The sequence below is a fragment of the Colossoma macropomum genome, unplaced genomic scaffold (assembly GCF_904425465.1).
Source record: "Colossoma macropomum unplaced genomic scaffold, Colossoma_macropomum, whole genome shotgun sequence".
NCBI lineage: Eukaryota > Metazoa > Chordata > Actinopteri > Characiformes > Serrasalmidae > Colossoma > Colossoma macropomum.
This window is the reverse complement of record NW_023495737.1, coordinates 193,826-212,058: the sequence shown is the minus strand read 5'-3', so window position 1 is coordinate 212,058 and position 18,233 is coordinate 193,826. Positions and strand designations below refer to the sequence as shown.

Here is an 18,233-nt window from a genome sequence, read left to right as displayed (position 1 = left end):
GAAAACCCCGGCGAGGGTTAAGAGCCGCCGTGTCAGCGACAACATAATAGATGGTCTTAGCGGTGGCGGGGGTTTGTTTTCAGGTTGTGCTGTGGCCACACACCAGCCAGGGCCATCAGCTGCTACTGCTGCAGCCCCCTACAGCATGGCTGGATCAGCAGCAGGCTCTGATAATGCTCCCCTTACACATGGAGCAGGAGATAATGCGCCATGACACGCGTTATGTACACCACAGCTCCACCAGGGACGGCCACAGGGACACAGGTGTCACCTCGGCTATTAATCTGCCACCGCCACTGTATTACTGCAAATTAAAACCACTGAGATAGAGTCAGAGAGAGATAGAGTCAGAGGGAGAGAGAAAGAGAGAAAGAGAGAGAGAGAGAGAGAGAGAGAGAGAGAGAGAGAGAGAGAGATCGGCGGTGTCTCAGGCACCCATGACTGTCCGAGCAGCGAGGTGGAAGTGACATTTAAGGGAATTTGCAATTCCGCCGAGAAAAGCAATTACCTCACAAATTAACATCTACCATCCATACTGCACCCCCACCAACTCCCCATAACCCCTCCACCAGCACCTCATATCAGAGCTATTACTTTAGCCCTGTCTCATACGCTCGGGCTATTAAGGAGATGAAAGATCACACCGGTCACCCTCATGCACGGCCCAGTGCTGGACCGCAGACTCAAATGCTGCTGAAGTGCTCCACTGTTCTGATACTGGCTTGACATAAACCCAGCAAGCATAAGGTCAAGGTTGGATTCACTACTGCTATATCAAGTTCATTCACTCCGGAGAAAAAGAGAGAGGAGCAACAAATCATTTGGATTCATTAGCTGAATCAAATGAAGGCAATCAATTTATATTCATAATGATATCATTGTCTCATTTGTAAGAATTTCAAAGCTTCTCCAGTTCATCAATAAATACGTAAAAATGCTACAAACAAAAGGACAAGCTGTGATGCAAACAATAAACACATCCAATTTAGGGAGCTTTAAATGGAACAGTGAACAAGCCATGTAGCATCCAGTTCTTAACACAACAACTGTACATCATGTACATGTGTGTTTTCCAAACAACTATGATGAAAAAGGACCTTTCAATAGGAACTCAATTGAAACCATTCATTTGAAAAGTTCATATGGAAGGGGGCATATATCAACATGAAAACACAAAAACAAACAATATTATTAATAGGAATTACATATTTTTTAGAGTAGATAGACAATCACGTGATGCTGATACAAATAAAGGTCGTGAAATTAGCTGTGAGGTTACCTGTTTCACTAAGCACTGCTGCACACTGACAGATGTTTTTGGCATAGCTCAGTGTGCACACAGTGCATGTTCACTTATGCAGTTTCTCCCGGTTTTAACTTGTTTTGACAATGCAATATGACTGGTGTGGAAGATTTAATGGAAAATCAAGGAAAATCGATAATATAAGCTACACATTTTTTTCCTCAACCATCATGCTGCCCTACAAAAATGATCCCACACAATTTCAAAAAGTGGAGGGGACATGTCCCAATCCTCCACCCCTGAATTTGCACTAATGTATGGGAAATTTATTGGTATCTTTGCCATTCAGCTTCTTGTTCTAATCTTCCGCTCCAACTTAAAATGGTGCCATAATGTAACTGCTGTATCATTTAAAGTGGAAACAGAAAAATTAGAACAAGAAACTGACTTCATGTTGCAGACCCCTGACATATGCCATACAAACTAACTCAAAATGAGAACCCAGCAGTGTTTGGATTGTGTATTTGTAGGCCTACAAAGTGTCAACAGATGATCTGCTAAGACTGCTTTGTGGTCCACTACATAGCATTTGAATATACATTCAGAGTTTTTGGTTTTACCATGATGCTGTAAGAAATTCAAAGCCTCCCTCTCTATTGAAGACACCTCTATGGCATTCCTATCACTCTCAATCCTTTTCCATTCAATTCCCCTGCATTCTTCCTATCACAATCTTTTGCCCCCTTCTATTATCATCTCTCTTCCTCTTTACCCTCCTGTCTCTCTCAGAGGGTTCATGACCTGTGGGTGTGCATGCCGCAGTGTTTCAGAGCCACTCCTGCGCTCTGATAGAGTGGCCTCCCTCGTTACCTCAGCTCTAATGCCGCTCCACGTCAAAACGAATCCACTCCTCACAGTGGCAGATCAATACGGCAGCAGCAGGGCAGGGGAGCGAGTGGCTGGGGGCCGGCGACTCAAAGCCCACAGCCATTCTGGCTCCAGGTGAAGCCTATTACATAAGCGCTGATGGGCAAAACGCCGGCTCCATCTCTGACAGGTGTGAAGGTGTGCTGGTGTCTTGATCACATTTTGAGCACCGCTTCAGCAAGAGACGTGATTACTCTAGAAAAGCAATAAGAGATTTAGTGTAAAAATAAAGTGAAGGCATTCAGTAAGAACATATTGCTCATCTTCAGTCACAGGTTATGAAGTAGTCACCAAGATTGGTGTTATCAAGTTGGTGTAAGAGAGGATTTAAGTGTATTAAAGCAACAGTTTGGGGAAAATTCACATTTACAGAACTTTTCCCCCTACATTAAATGCAGTCAATTAGCCAAGACATGCCTGGTGTCTGAAGTTTGCTTCTTCAGCTTTGAGCTAATAACTAAGGTGAGATCAACAATTAGCATTGCACACTTGCTTCAAACCAATTTGAGTTGTTAAATAATCTCAAATAGACTTTTTATGTACTTTCTGACATACAGTTATCTATAAAACGTACAAAATTAAGGCTTCAAGAATGTTGTTTCTACTGCTTTAAGCTATGCAACACAACGTTATATTGTTTTAGATAAAAGAATGCTATGCAATGTCAGAAACCACATAAATAAGTACATTTTAGGGATGCACGATAATATCAATATTGGCAGACGTTTACTTAAAACCATTAAAAACATATTGGCATCGGACAGAGGTTTAGATTTGACCAATATTTCAAAAACAATATTTGTTGATGTACTTACTGCACTTGAGAAGAGAAAAATGTTTAGGCCTTGATTACTGAGCAAAATTTTTTGCATTTCAAGGCATTTGCAACCCTCTACAATTAAATGTTGTATTTGTTATAAAATTAATGCAAGAGGATCTAATCTCAGTTTCTACTTTTTATTTCTAAATGTTTATGTTTCAGCACTGGCCGATATGTAAACAGAGAATATCGGATATCTGCATTGTCCAAAAATGTATTGGTGCACCCCAAATATTTGAAATGATTTAACGACTTGACGTCTTTCAAGGCAACTGTGTTATGAATTAGGTATTAAACTTTCTCAGTGATGACTGCTGAGGTATAAGCTTAGCCTAATAGATCCAGTGCCAAACAAAAGAAGCAAAATTTGGACACCAAATATGTCTTGGCAAATCTGTAACATTTGTAGTAATGGGGAAAAAATAAAAGCCAGACTACAGCATTCAGTGTTCTTAAGCTCTTAAACATGCAGCCATTGTCGTGTACAGCTTCTTCGCTGGATGTAGGAAGCTGTTCTGCAAGACATTTGATAGCCGCAGTCAAAATGCCAGAGCCACATTAGGCTGAGCAGTAATAGGCTTGTGTGAGTTTGTGCGTGTGCGGTTTATCTTGCGTGTGGGAAGTTTGTGTCACTGGTGTGAATGACAAATGCACTTGTATTGATCAGGTTTGTGGCCCAGGCCCTGTAATGGAGGGTAATTAATGACTCCATTTGCCCCAGCACAGAGCGTTCCCCTGCCTTTAGGACCCACAGGGACTGTCTGCTGAGAATGCCTGCTCGGAAATACACTGCTCTAAATATCTGTGTGTTTGGGGGCTGGGGTGGGGGGGGAGAAAAAACATCTGACTACAAAAGACCCTCCAGGCAAAAGCCATAAGCTATATATAATAATGTCTTCCCAGTCAGGAGGGTTTACAGTCTGGACTCAGCAGCAAGAAAAGAATTCAGGCAATCATATTTAAATTGCTTTAAGCCATTTGTGACTCCACTGTCTTCCCACTGTGCTATGAGATCAGGTCATAGATTTGTTCAGGGAGCATAATTTGATGTACGCACACAGTAGAGGTTGTGAGATATTGTGCGTATGATGGACCAGGCACTCCTGCCTGGGGTTGTGCGATGAGGAGAAGGTCAGGGAGAGGAGCAGAGAGGCAATAACGTGCCGAAATGGAGCCGGCAGACAGACATGATTGATCAATTGAATTCAGCGGCAGAAAAAAGAGCTGGATTAAGCTCGGCATTATAGACACGATGAGCCGGGCCATGATGTTCATCTCGGCTTCATTTCAAACTCCATTCCCCCCTCCCTCCCCCCACTCATACGCTCAGCCTCCACATGCTCGCTCGCTCTCTCTCTCGTGGCTGGGCAATCGATAGGGCTCTTGCATATCATACATCATCTGTGCTCGTGAGCCACTGAGAGAACATAATCTGCTGCAAATTTAGACTGGCAGCTCCGTAAGGTAGCTATGACTCATGCCAATGCCAGTGTGTGTGTCTATGTGTGCGTGTATGCACGTGTGTGTGAGGGCAGCTCTACACCATGCTGCCACTGTTGTTTTGAAGAAGGCAGCAAAAGACCTCTTTCTTCTCTAAGAGAGACACTAATCAGGTCAGAGGCTATGCAGAGGAATGGCTGTGTTTGCAAATTGTTGTTTAGCCATTGAAGTGACTGAACAATGCCAGTTTTATTTGACCTGTGTCAGCTCCACCTCTACGGCCACTGAATAGGGCTGCTAAGGCTGGTGAAAAAAAGAAAAAGAGTCATGTTTACAAACTGCATCCACTCCACCCACACACAGTCTTAGGGCCTGTCGCTGGAAGAAAAACTTGGTCATACTTTACTAAAGACCAGCACTGATAAGGCTACACTACACCTACATAAGCCTTTCATTTAGCCTTTCAACTAACATAAAACTATGTAGATCTTTATAAAGGTTTATTCCAACAAGCGTTAGATGTCATGATACTTGCTGAGATAAAACAAAACTGACAAAAGAAATTCAATTCAATATTCACTCATATAGCACTTTTTACAACAAGCATTGTCACACAGCAGCTTTACAGAAAATCCAGGTCCTAGCTTCAAATAAGCAAGCAAATGGTAACAGAACCAAGAGCAAATTGCCCAAAACCTTAAGAGGAACCTAGATTTAAAAGGGGAACCTATCCTATCCAAAACAATAACACACACACACACACATTTATACATATATATACACATACACCACACACACACACACACACACACAGACACACACTGTCATTGGACCAAATCAACCAATGACTACTGTGAGAGTATGAAAAATAGATCTCAGTATGGTGAGGCAAATGAACAGTTTTGTATAAATAGTGGCGAGCATAAATACTTCTAGTTCAGGTCTGACCGGCACCAACAAATTACGGCATGTGGACAGTTTGCAGTTTTCCAGTGCATCCTCGGTTATTGTGAATTCTCTGCAGAATCAGAATCTTCTGACAGATTGTGGTACTAGTTAGTAGTATTAGAAGTATTAAACAACGTTGATCATCTTCTTAGATGGTTCAGAGCTGGTGTGGTCGTTTCTAGAATGTCAGTTTCTCTAGCAAGATGTCAAGAGCAGTTAAATAAGAGTTTTTTTTTCTTATTGCATTAACTAATATTATTATATTCTCTCTTGGTCTCTGTGTAGACGGCTCAGAAGGTTCAGGTCAGAACAGTGACTCGCAGGGCAGTGTGGAGAGCCTGAGGAAACACCTTCGAGCTGACGCCTTCACCCAACAACAGTTGGAGGCCCTGGACCGAGTGTTCGAGCGACCAGCCTACCCTGACGTCTTCCCCACCTCAGAGCACGTCAAGCCTGAACAGGTGAGAGGCCTTATCCATTACTGTTCCCTTTGTATACTGATGGAAAAGACCATAGTTAGACTATTTCTTTAAATCCTAATAATAAGTAGCAGGGCACAACCAAGCTTAAATAAGGGGCCAGATATGGTTGGATATGAATACGTCAGATTCTATCTGTGATTAATTAAAACAACAGTGAAATCACTCATATTAAGGCATTAAGGTAGTATCATACATGGGCATTGTACTTGTCGTGTGGACTTTCTATACCTTCATATTTTATGGGCCAGGCACTGTGGATATATCAGATATGTCTGTTTAATGATGATTAATGCAAAGAAAAGTGAAATCAATCCTATCAGGAGGATCAGGATTTTGATCAAGACATGCCATTCTATAGCCTTCATGCAAGACATTGTTTTGCTTTCTCTCATGTATCATTGAACATTTCTGGCATCCAATAAGCTGATAGGAAGAGGAGGGTTAAACTGTGCTAATGAGCTTTAAACTGCATAGAAGAGAAAAGGACAGAGGCTGGGGGGGACAGCTGTGTTGTTAGACAATAATCGACTGTCATTCTGAAGGTGCATGGACAATGTAGAATGGATCTCCAAGCAAAACCTTCCCAGTTTTATTTATTAGAATAAATAAATAAACAATATAAAAAACCCAAGCTCATTGTAATCAAGATGAAGGAGAAAGCCACCTATATGTTTCTTTTCTGTATTTTTTGTCCTGAATTATTCAGCTTTATAGTGCCATTTCATTGACTATACAACTCTTGAAATCCTACAAACAGCCCAAAAACAAATAAAAGTAATCGAATAAACAAATCTGGATGCAGTTTCAGATCAACACAGTCAACATGCAAATAAATAAAATAAACAAAATAAATATATAAACATCTTCATTTGATTGTCCTTCTGAATGTATTTGAGTGTATGTCTGACCCCGAATTCAATATTATTTTCAAAACACTATGAGGAAAACTAGTAAAAATAATAGATCTTGTGGTGCTACTATACTAGCATGACACCCTTTGTGTATATTTTTTCCCATAATGCTCGCTATACAGTGCTGGCTTTATTACAATGGATAACCTTTATTTACTTTCAGCAGACTATTAAACAATAAGTGACTATTAATTTTCCCTTGAAAGCAGAAGTCTGAGCCATAAAGGGAATGACCTAATTGAGTTCATTTTAATTTGGGGGCGATCGTGTGGCATTACTTCAGCGATTAATCAGGCCGACAGCACTCACCTCCAGAAGAAGGCCTAATTTGCAGCTAATTACAAAACTGATTTTCACTGCAAGATCAATACCAAAACGAATTGGAAATGACTCGCTATCACAAAGAGCGTAAAAGAGGGTGTTAAACGTGTGTGTGTTGGCGGGGGGTTACTCAAGGAAAGGAGGGGAGGGACTGCGAAAAGGGGGAAAAATGGCCACAAAATGTTCTAGAAAAATCAGCTTTAATTTGTAGCAGTATTAATCAGACCACTTTTTTATATTGGTAGCCCCCATCCCTCACCCCTTTTATTTTCTCCTCTGGTGTATGTAAATGCAGTGACATTAGTTAGGTGCCTGGGTTCTGTTGGGAGCATTAAAAAGCCATTTTGGAGACACTAAGCACGGTGGCCTCTCCCCTCCCTCGCTTCTGCCGGCCATGTGCTCATCCTTTTCATATCTTTCTCTTCCCCTCATCCGCGGCATCTGCATTAGAATACTGCTGTTCTGCACCAGGGCCTCTTAGGAAAAGAGAGAAACATCGGCCGGGGCATCAGCGAACAGTTGTAGCAGACAATTAGAGTTTATCTGTGATAGAGACAGACAAGGCTGGGGTCAGGGGCCTCCCCTGTGACACACACGGAGCTCAGGGCAAACATTATCAACACACAGACGCCGGAAGTCTCATTTTATTAAATAACAAAAGGAGGGCGAAAAAAAAAAAGCTCACATCTGTTGATACGGTCTGAAGAGCCCATTTGGCAAAAGGAGGCCACTGTCGGACTGAGAGCATTCAGGAAAACACAAGCAAGAAGAAACAGTTAGACCAAGAACTGATTCTAATACAAGCACTCTAAAATAACTTGTCGTTATGTAAACTGCATAGTGTAAACAGTAAACAGGAAGACTAGACAAAAAGCTGTTTCAGTCACATTAAAAGTATATTTTAGTGCTTTTCAACCTAAGTTCTGCCTAAGATCTGCCACATCTGTATCATACCTTCAATTAACGTGGACAATAAATTTGATGTACTTTTAGAAAAAGAAATGAAATTCTGTAAACTCGTATAAACTCATAATAGAAGCCTTTGGACAGTCCGGAAGGAGCCTGAGAAAAACTACCCACACCACTATGTACTATCACAACTCCCTTCCTCTTGCTAGTCCCATCTTGGAAAGAATTATGTACACATATTTACAGTTTTATTTCTAAATATCTTTGAAGAAGATTCATTCTTCATTTCTGAAGAATGAATGAGTGGTCAACAACTTTTTTCTTTTTTTGCATACATTTATTGATGGAATTCTGCAAGTGCCCAGTTCAGCTACCAGGGAACGTTTCAATATCTTTGGCTAATAATAATGTTTAAAGAAAACCTTTTAATCTAATGTTCAAAGAATGCTTTAAGGATGTTTGGCATTTCAAATAATGTTCCTATCAGGTTAAATGTTAACTAAGACAATGTTTTAACTGCAACCTTTGGAGGAGATTTTAAGGATGTTTTTGGGCAACAGATTATGTTACATGATGATATTTTTAGGGAACAAAAAATATTAAAACTGTATTTTGAGTCAATAGGTTTTCTTTTTCGGTAAGGTGTCAAGATTATCATTCATGATAATGTTACAGATGTAGCAGAATGAAAATACAGGTGTATTCCTTAAAGGTCTTATACCATTAAACTTCCTATATAAGAGCAAATTAATGCTATTTAAGAACACACACTGCACTCTACTATAACTGACTAATATACCTAGAATTAAGCGCTACTCTTTCGTCTGTGTTTCTAGGCTAGTGAGTATGCCCTCCCTGCACTGAATGCAGGACTCGATGAGGTCAAGCCCAGCCTGTCGTCCAGCAGCTCGTCGGACCTGGGCCCCAGCGTGTCACAAAACTACCCTGTAGGTAAGATCACCTGAACTCTCTCACTAACCACGTAACATACCACAGATTGAGTTCAGGGAATGCAAAACCTCATAATCATGCACAGCCAGTTAGCTCAATTACTCGTGTTGCTCAAGTATGAATTAAACAGAATACAAAATCAAGTTTTTATTAAAGCATGTTCTCTGAGCTGAAATGGTGGCGGAATACTGCTCAACATATTAAAGTAGTGTTGCTATTCCTTCACTGACAATCCCCCATTGACTTCCATTGCTATGACAATTTGAAAGTAAGTCTTTAGCACAATACTGAGCTACACAGCCTTTTAATGCTCATGAAATAAACAGAATACAAAATTAAGTTTATATTAAGCAAGTTCTCTGTGCTGAAATGGTGGTGGAATATTGCTCAACTGACTGTTGAACATAATATAGTGTTGCTATTCCTCATTGACTTCCATTCTTAGGCCAACTCCTAAGCCCTTCAACTGCATTACTGAGCTACATGGCTATCAAAGTAAACTAACTCAATTGTAGGACATTGAAAGCTTTATATAAAGTAACTTGAATCAGCTTTTAATAGCTCTCCAGTAGCTTGGCAGTGTCAGTGGACGTGGACCATAACAAGCGCATCATTAGCTGAAACACGCTGAGAACTGCAGGCATTCATTTCTGTTGTGGAGAAAGAGACAGAAAGCAGTAATGACTGGCTGGATAAATGAAACTTTGCTCCTCTGTTGTGGCTGTTTCAGAAGGACAAGATAATGTTGATGCTCATCCTAAGCAGAGAAAATGGGCCTTTTTTGAACGACAGCTATTTTTGGAAGGCCTTTGAGAGTTTGCGCTCATTCATATGATCAAAGTTAAATAGGTTGTGTGGGCGTATTTGACTGTGTACACAGCGTGTGTGTCTTTATTTCCCCCATGGTGACTGCTAACACTAATAAGCTGTGTGTATGTTGTAATCAGGTGTACGGTTTGTGCCTGAGCTAATGGCAGTGCCACCGTTTACACTCGAGTGATAAACAGCAGACAGAGACTCAAGCCAAGCAGAGGCGGCTAAATGATCTCCTGCGTTTAGGCCCGGATCCAATTTCCAAATGAATAGTTCCTTTACGAGGGAAAGGAGCGCAGATTATACTCATCCTTAAAATGTTTTCCAGCGCCAATTAAAATGGCCACAGTTATTGATCATGTTGATTTTAGGCGGAGGGAAATTTGCATAATCTATTAAAAATGCATGATTCATGAAGCGGCGGGTGCCAGAAGAGCTGGGGATTGTTGGCGAAGTGTGAATACTTTCCAGATAGAAATCTTTTGTGTCCCCTGCTCATCGTATTAAGCCTTTACACTACCTTTGCAAAGGCATCGGAACAAACGAGAGGGGGATTTAAACTTATTCATCAAATTCAGAGCCAAAAAGTCAACCTCAGCCAACTATTCGACCCCCACGCGGCCACTTTATTACATATTACATATTGCATATTGCATATTGCATAGCTCCTTATGAACTATTTCAACCAATCCCAACAAGAGTCGATGGGATATATGCCTTATATAATGAATTCCTTCATTAGAATCTGGCTTCTGGCTCTAATGCAGACCTCCATAGTGCTTTGCTAGAAAGCTGAAGCATTGAAACTGAGAATAATTCACTACTGATTCATTATATGGGCTAAAAAATGCAACTGGATGAAACCTTATATTCCACATTCAACCAAGATGAAGTCATACAGATGACACGGTTCAGTGCTACTGTAAAACTTCATGCGCTTAAAGGAAGATTTATCTCTCTGCACCTCCAGTCATTACTTACAGAGGAAAAAACTAGTCATTAGTAAGCGGGAAAAAAAAAAAAAAGATCTTTCTAAGCACTGTATAGAAACATTTCCGATTATAAATTTAACACACGCTGAGGGCTGGTGAGAATAGTTCACTCACTTCCAGCTCCCAGCACCTCCTCTCCTAACAAAGCACCTGTCTTTGTCCTCACCCGGGGCGCCCACGCTCTCAGGCTCAAAAATTAATGCTTATTTCGTCTTCACAAAAGCAAACTAACCTTTGAGCACACATTTGATAATGAACGACTTTCACCACGCAGCCAGGGAATTAAGGCAATTTGGCTTTCCAAACATCCTTTGCTTAGTCGTAATTAATTAGGGTGAGGGGGCTTTTGGCTGGTGATAAATTGCTCCATCCTGAATTTAGAAAATGGAGGTCAGAAGATCCCTGCGCTGTGTTGTTGCAAACATGAAGGTGTCCCTGTCATGGGAAACGGAATACAACAGGAAAAAAAAGTGTTACAGCACATCCCACGATCCAGTTGTATTATTATTATTATTATTATTTCTATTATTATTATTATTATTATTATTATTATTATTATTATTGCTATATTATTATTATTATTATTTGTATCATTATTATTATTATTATGCTCTACTTTCATAGTGCTTGAAAGACTCAGTAAATGAAAATGTCTCTCTCAATGGATGTTGACAAATCAGTTAGGAGAGGCGGGGGCCTTGGTTGTCTTTCATCTCAGTAATGACAAATCAACTGAATCAGTTTCAACAGGACAACATGCACAAATATCAATGTCATATTTAAGATTAGAAAAGGCCAAATTCAGAGTTTTAGCACAAAAGAATATGGTTTATAGACTAATTTACATAATTCTTTATTGATCAGTCTTGTACTCAGTGGTTTGGCAGGCTGTTAGTTATGAACAGAGCAGTAATGAACAGCCTGACTTAACAAAAGGTCTCTTTATGCTGGTTTGACAGCCGTTTTAAAATCCCTTTTCTGCCAGCGTTTTCTGTTTATTCAGCTTTTGGGCAGTTTAATTTTTTTACTATTATTATTTTATTTATGCTCCAAATATCAAAACTAATCAGGTCTCTGCACCTCTGACATTAATCTTATCAGCCAAAGTCTGTTAGGAGTCATCTGCCCACTCAGTTGCCATGCCCAGGATGCCTCTGAAATTCTGAAACTATACTTAAATGTAGAGAGTAAAGAATATGACTGAGGTATAGTAATCTGATTTCTGATTTTTTGGGGCAAAAACTCATGCCATCAGAAAAATAACATCACAGGAGAAGCAGTAAAACATTCTTAATGTTAATGTAAGTTAATTGAACAAGATTTCATTACATTTTAGACCATCACTACTGTCACTGAATTTTAACACATTGAATGGTACCTGACATTTTCAAATTCTGTTAAAGTAAAAACTAACAAAAATGGAGACACAAGGTTTTGTGTGTTGAGTGTTTAAAAATAATCCTTGTCACTACCTTTTCCAACGCTCACCAGGGAAACACTGCTGAATCTCATTTAAATATCAGGTAATGATTTGTGCAGCTTTTAATGTACGGCAATGGGGATTTTATGATTGGTCACTTCCAGTTTTGGTTAGGGAAGACACTATAATCTCCGCAAAAAGAGCTCCACTCCAGGGTTGCTTACTTTGAGTTTTGGATTCTCCTCAAATTGCACAGTGGACAAGCCTTAAATACAATCCAAATCAGATAAAGTGACAATCACACAAAATCCAAACAATGTGTTTTTAAAAATTGTACTGTTATTTTATTGTTGTTATTGTCAATAAAATATTTGAAATGTTTGGATACTTTTAGGTGGTTTGTAGAACAATTTGTGATAAGTGTCAGGTCGCTAACAATCAAACACATTTAAGGTCTAAGAGATACAATTCTAGACTGCTAGTTGAAATATCTGCAGTCTTTGTCTGTGTGTGTTTAAGAGAGGTTTCTTCTTTTTTCTTGCTGTTCTGGAAACGTTTTACAGTATTTGAAAAACAGAACACAGCAGAACAAAAAAAGAAGGAAAAAAAGGCAGTGGCCGAAGCTGCTTTTTCACAGTGCTCTCTGTAGAATAGACTCTATGGTCAGTGATTGCCATAATGGTTGCTGGCCCGCTCATTAAAGTTGCACTGGTGACCGACTTTCCCCTCGTCGCCCACCACCTCTCCCTCGTTCTCCCTCTCCCCTTTTCTCTCCCTTTCCAACAATGCCGTTAAGGGGCCCCCGACTGGCCGCCTCGGCAGGCTCAGGGCTACACGTGGCTGCCTGGGACAGCCAAGCGTCAGCCCCAATTACCGCTCTGAATGCAGAGCTCCTCTGTGCTCTGTAGAAGAAATGACCATCCGGCTGGGACAGTATGGGCCAGTACGGCCCCGGCCCGCATCTGCTCTCATCTCTGAGTCATAGATGGGACAGTACCCAGCGCTTAAAAGTGTCTGATTATAGTAGAAATTAGGGGCTCTCACTCAGGCGCAACTAGAGGGCCATGGCTTTATGTTTCACGTGATGCTGTTTAAGTTCAGTTTTGTACTTGTCACACAGCAATACTGTACACACAGCACACATACTGTAGTGAAATTGCGACACATTGAATTTATTTGATTCAAATATGTACACAGTTTTCACAAACATAAACTATATTGCATCAACATAATCACTGATAATTATTTCAGAAGATTTGTGTGAAGGATTTGTGCAAAACTCTCCAAGAAAAACAAACTTTTACTTCTCATATTTTCATTTAGACCCTCACAATGTTTGTAACAAACCTCAAAAGCCATAAGATTTGTCTTGTTTTCCCCTCTTGTCTCTTTCCAGTTGAGTTCCTGCAAACAATTGTTTTTCAAATTCAAAAGTGCAAAATGTCAAAATGCCCAAATTTAACTTTAAATGAGTTGATATCACTCAGTAGTCAGTGCACCACATTCAGAGTTGGTCTAAAAGAGTTAAGACAAAGCAGATTCACACATAATTTTGTTATATCATTTTTACTTTACTTTCACTTTTATAAAGTTATCCTTTAAAGTAGGTACTTTTTTTAATTCACTCAAGCATGCTTGGTGCCATATTTACACATCATTTAATAAGACTGAAATGGACTTTAAATGGACTTTCTGGATGTGTCAAAAAATGGGATGAAGTATTGAAAAACTAATTGCTTTGGGGTGAATTTTGAGGGTGGGATGTTTGAAATGTGTTTTTGTTGCTTCCTAGCAATAATACTAGCTATTTAGCTTTCTTCTGTATTCGTCAGCTAGCATTCTCACCTTTTGATACATCATCAGAAAAGGGCCTTCCAAGCCTTTATCCACTCCTGAACTTAAGTAAACTGAGACAATAGTGTGTTAATGTAATACATTGTAGCATCCCACTTCTGACACCAGTTCATCAGCGTAAAATAAGTTTTAAGGGTAAATGTTATTTTATAGAACAGGCTGCAACGATATATAGAACCGCTACTGAGTGCTGTTGGAAAGGCTGAAATAGCAGGCAGGTCACTTTTAACTATACAAATCTCCATGGTAGACACTTATCCCATAAAAACTACCCCACAACCCAGCACAGAATAGCATTTGTGACACATCAGCGCCTCATTATGCTAACAACTTGTTTACACATTAAAGTGCAAATGTGGCACTTCTGCATGGCCACGCCACCTGCACTCCCACAGCAGAGCTAGCCAGTAGCGGGATGCTACAATATTTCATTAATGCCAAAATTATGTGCACATCTGAATCAAGTACTTTTGTCTACAGCTTACTAAGTATGTATAGCCTCTGGGATACTCTAGCAATTTTGTGGTTAAGAATAGTAACCTGCTTAGTTGTTAATATTCCTAATGATGATAATGCTGGTCTTCTTTCAGCTAATGGCTTTGCACATTTACTTCAGAATAAGTCTTTAATGTGCATAGAATGTGCAGAGATGTGTTTTGTAACATTTGCATACGAGGCGTTTTCTGCCAAGCACTTTCCACAGTCATGTCTCAAACATTATAACACATGAAGGGAAGTCATTTGTAGGGAATTAATGGAAGGTGTTATGCTCTGTGTGTAGGTAGAGATATGGCCAACACAACCCTACCTGGCTATCCACCTCATGTGCCCCCTACAGGGCAGGGCAGCTACCCGACATCCACCCTGGCTGGAATGGTTCCTGGTGAGTAACCTTAAAGTTTCTACACACTTACAGTCACTAAACTGAATCAAAATGAATCAATTTCAATTGAAAGTTTGATGTTCTTTGTTCCATAAAGCACTGCAAATGTCTAGATCATGAATTTACCACTCACGTGTTCTTTTTCACCTGCTTTCTTAACTGTATACAAAGGCTCAAAATCCATGGCTAGAGCTTTTCTATAGGCTTTTCTCTCCTCCTGGGCCTTCCAGAAAGAGATTAAAGCCAAGAAAGCCATTCTTCACCTTCTTCATATAAAACCTGCTCTTTATAGTCTCATAAAAACAGAAGGTGGTGTTATCCCAACATCACAGCCCACTGCCACAGTCTAACTGACTTCCTGCACAACGAAATTCCACTGCAGAGAAAGAAAGAGAAACTTGGAGAAGTTAAAAGAGCACAAGAGCAAGTTGTCACCAGGGAGCTTATACAGCCAGCAGAGAGAGAGAGCGAGAGTGAGAGAGCAAGAAAGAGAGAGAGCGAGCGAGAGAGACAGTGAGAGAGACCAACAACAACAGAATTGATTTTAACATGAGATTACTGTTCACCAGAGAGCAGCAAAATCAGGGCAAATTTCCAGCCGGCAGAATAAAGTGGCTATTGGTCCTGTCTGTAACTCCCTTGATGATTCTAAATGTGCAGCATTACTTTATGATAAAGTACAAACAATGTGTTTTAATGGTCTTATGTGTCTCATCCCTGCAGGGAGCGAATTTTCAGGGAATCCCTACAGTCACCCGCAATACACAACATACAACGAGGCATGGCGCTTCAGCAACCCAGCCTTACTAAGTGAGTATCACTGTCATGATAGAAAAAAATTATTTTGACTGTAAAAAATGTTGTTACTATACACTGTTAGAAATAAAGGTTCTGTGCAGATACATTTTTTGTTCATCAAGGTACAGACAATGTCAACGTTCCCTCAAAGGGACAACAGTGGTTTTAAGTCCAGTGTGTACCTTAAATAAGTTTTTCCCAGGTGAAAAGTATGTATTTGTACTTTCTAATAACTTAATGTTTTAAGACAGAACAATAAAATAAAAAGCCTGGAAACGAGACGGGGTGTGTGAGTCAATACAACTTAGAAAATATAATTTCAATGGATTATGGTACAATTACGTTCCCTGACTAAAGGTACTGAGATGTATCCTTGAAGGTACCACCCCAGTGACAAGAGGGGTCCCGCCCCAGTGATAGTTTCATACCTTTATTTCTGACAGTTTAACAGTACCATTAATACAAAATATGAAAATGATTGAGAATTCAAGGAAGAAGTAAAGTTAAAGCATGAGCTGCTCTATTCAAGTTTATATTTAGAAAAAGATTCAGATTATCTTAGAGTGCATTTATTGGATTCTGCAATGGAGTGAATCCTTAGGTAACACTTTATTTGGAGTTGTCCTTTGTAGATGATTAATAAACTCTTAACAGATTATCAGTAACACATCAACATATCAGTGAAGTAACAGTAGTGCAGCATCTGAATACACTGAAGTAAATATCTTGTTTATGTTCAGTTGATACATTACTTACATTAAGTAGATGTGTTGTTAATATGTTACTTCCATTACGCAAAACCTAATCTTACCTAACCTTACCCAAAACCTAACCCCCATATGTTTTTGACATATTACGGAAAGTCTACTGAGTGTTTGTTTCATCTTAAAGGACCACTCAAAGTAAAGTGTCACCAATACTTAAAATAGAGCCAAAATTCCAGGTTTTAATTCAATCTAGAATCCATAATAAAGTAACAATAAAGACGGTCTGTGTTTCTGACCGTACGGATGGTAAAATCCCTCTTTGGTTAACTTTTAGGTTCTGAGTTTACGGATGACTCATTGAAATGGGACATTCCTCTCTCGTTAACTTCCAGGTTCCCCTTATTATTATAGTGCATCCCGAGCCTCTGCCCCACCAGCTGCTGCCGCTGCCTACGACCGCCACTAGTTACCACGGAAACCAAACCAGACACCACACCCACAGCCTCGGACTTCATGTTGTGCCAGTGTGAGCGGTGCAGTTGATTGGACGCAGGCCACCTTCCGTACGTCACATGATGAAGAGCGGGCCAACCAGGACGCCAGACGGCTAACCCACATTCAGCCATTCAAATCCAAGAGGCCAACTGTTACAGTGGGTGCACACATCTCAAAGACTTGACTAATAAATCTTATAAGAATTAACACGAAAGGGGAGGACGACGCAGGAGGCAACTTTGGCTTTCTGTTTTCATACTTCTGTCATTGTGGAAGAAAACATTTCCTTTCCATGACTGTTGCATGGCAGTTTGTTCTTTTCCTGCTTCTCTCTCACTCTCTCTCTCAAAACTGTGCAATGCAGCATAATTTATCTGGACTTACACCTAGCATGTAAACTGCTTCTTCATCATTACAAGCCATGGAAAGATTACTAGCACACCTCCTCTGTGAAAAACAATCAGTCATATAATGTGAAGAGAGAGGAGAAAGAAAAAGATTTATCCAGACAGACCTACTCCGGCTCCCCTCTGACCAAGCTGGAGAATTACTGAACATATATATATATTCTTAAATTAATTTTTTTGCATTTCTTTTTTATAAAGTCAAATAACAATGCAGTACACATGATTTATTTTCTTAGCTATATGTTTTTTGGCTACATTTTCTGAGGAGAAACAAGGCATTATTTCATTTTCATCTTATTTTTTGCACTACAGATCATTCAAACTTAAGATATACTGAACACCAATACCTTGACTATTCCACCTAATATCTAATATTTGTGATTACAATGAGGTTCGAAGGGATCTAGACAACATTCATTGAGCTGGTTGTGAACTAATGTGACTAAAGGCCAGTAACACCACACTATACTTCAGTATAAAAATCCTCGCAGCTCATGCTGGACCTCAGTGTGCTTTGCTGCCAGGGCTTTGAGTGCTAATTTAAATATTTGTGCACAAATCTATCACTCTCGTGGATCTACAGTCGTTACCGCTATGAGCTCCTATGTACTGTACTTCTGAGTGGCCACTGTTTAAAAGGAGCATTAATGGGAGCCATATCACACTCTACTGATCCTACATGGCATCTAATGCTCCTAATGTGTTTACAGAACATTTCTATTCCTGACATTTTTCAAAATATATCTTTGAAATGACAATACAGCTTGTGCACTACTGTATTCTCTAGCAGCTAAACATTGGCTTGATGCTTACCTTACAGTTCCTGAGCAGAAGGAAAGTCCTGCTATTTAGTATGATCCAACTTAATCAAAGGCAAAAGTGCTTTAAGTGCAATTTCTTTTCATTTACAGC

The 18,233-nt window shown here is 39.9% G+C and overlaps 1 protein-coding gene across 2 annotated transcripts in view; it reads left to right on the top strand.

Moving 5' to 3' along the window:
• The window catches only part of pax2b (paired box 2b), a 29,454-nt gene extending 12,448 nt beyond the window's left edge, over positions 1-17,006 (top strand). Inside the window, exons 6-11 of one of the 2 annotated variants that reach the window (XM_036563321.1) lie at positions 5,664-5,839; positions 8,838-8,952; positions 12,599-12,604; positions 14,813-14,914; positions 15,638-15,724; positions 16,831-17,006. In XM_036563321.1, coding sequence (XP_036419214.1) covers positions 5,664-5,839; positions 8,838-8,952; positions 12,599-12,604; positions 14,813-14,914; positions 15,638-15,724; positions 16,831-16,949 — 605 coding nt within the window. In that variant the 3' untranslated portion in view covers positions 16,950-17,006. Of the gene's footprint in view, positions 1-5,663; positions 5,840-8,837; positions 8,953-12,598; positions 12,605-14,812; positions 14,915-15,637; positions 15,725-16,811 lie in introns of both variants that reach the window. The other variant, XM_036563322.1, reaches the window with a different exon arrangement.
• Positions 17,007-18,233: the final 1,227 nt, after the last annotated feature.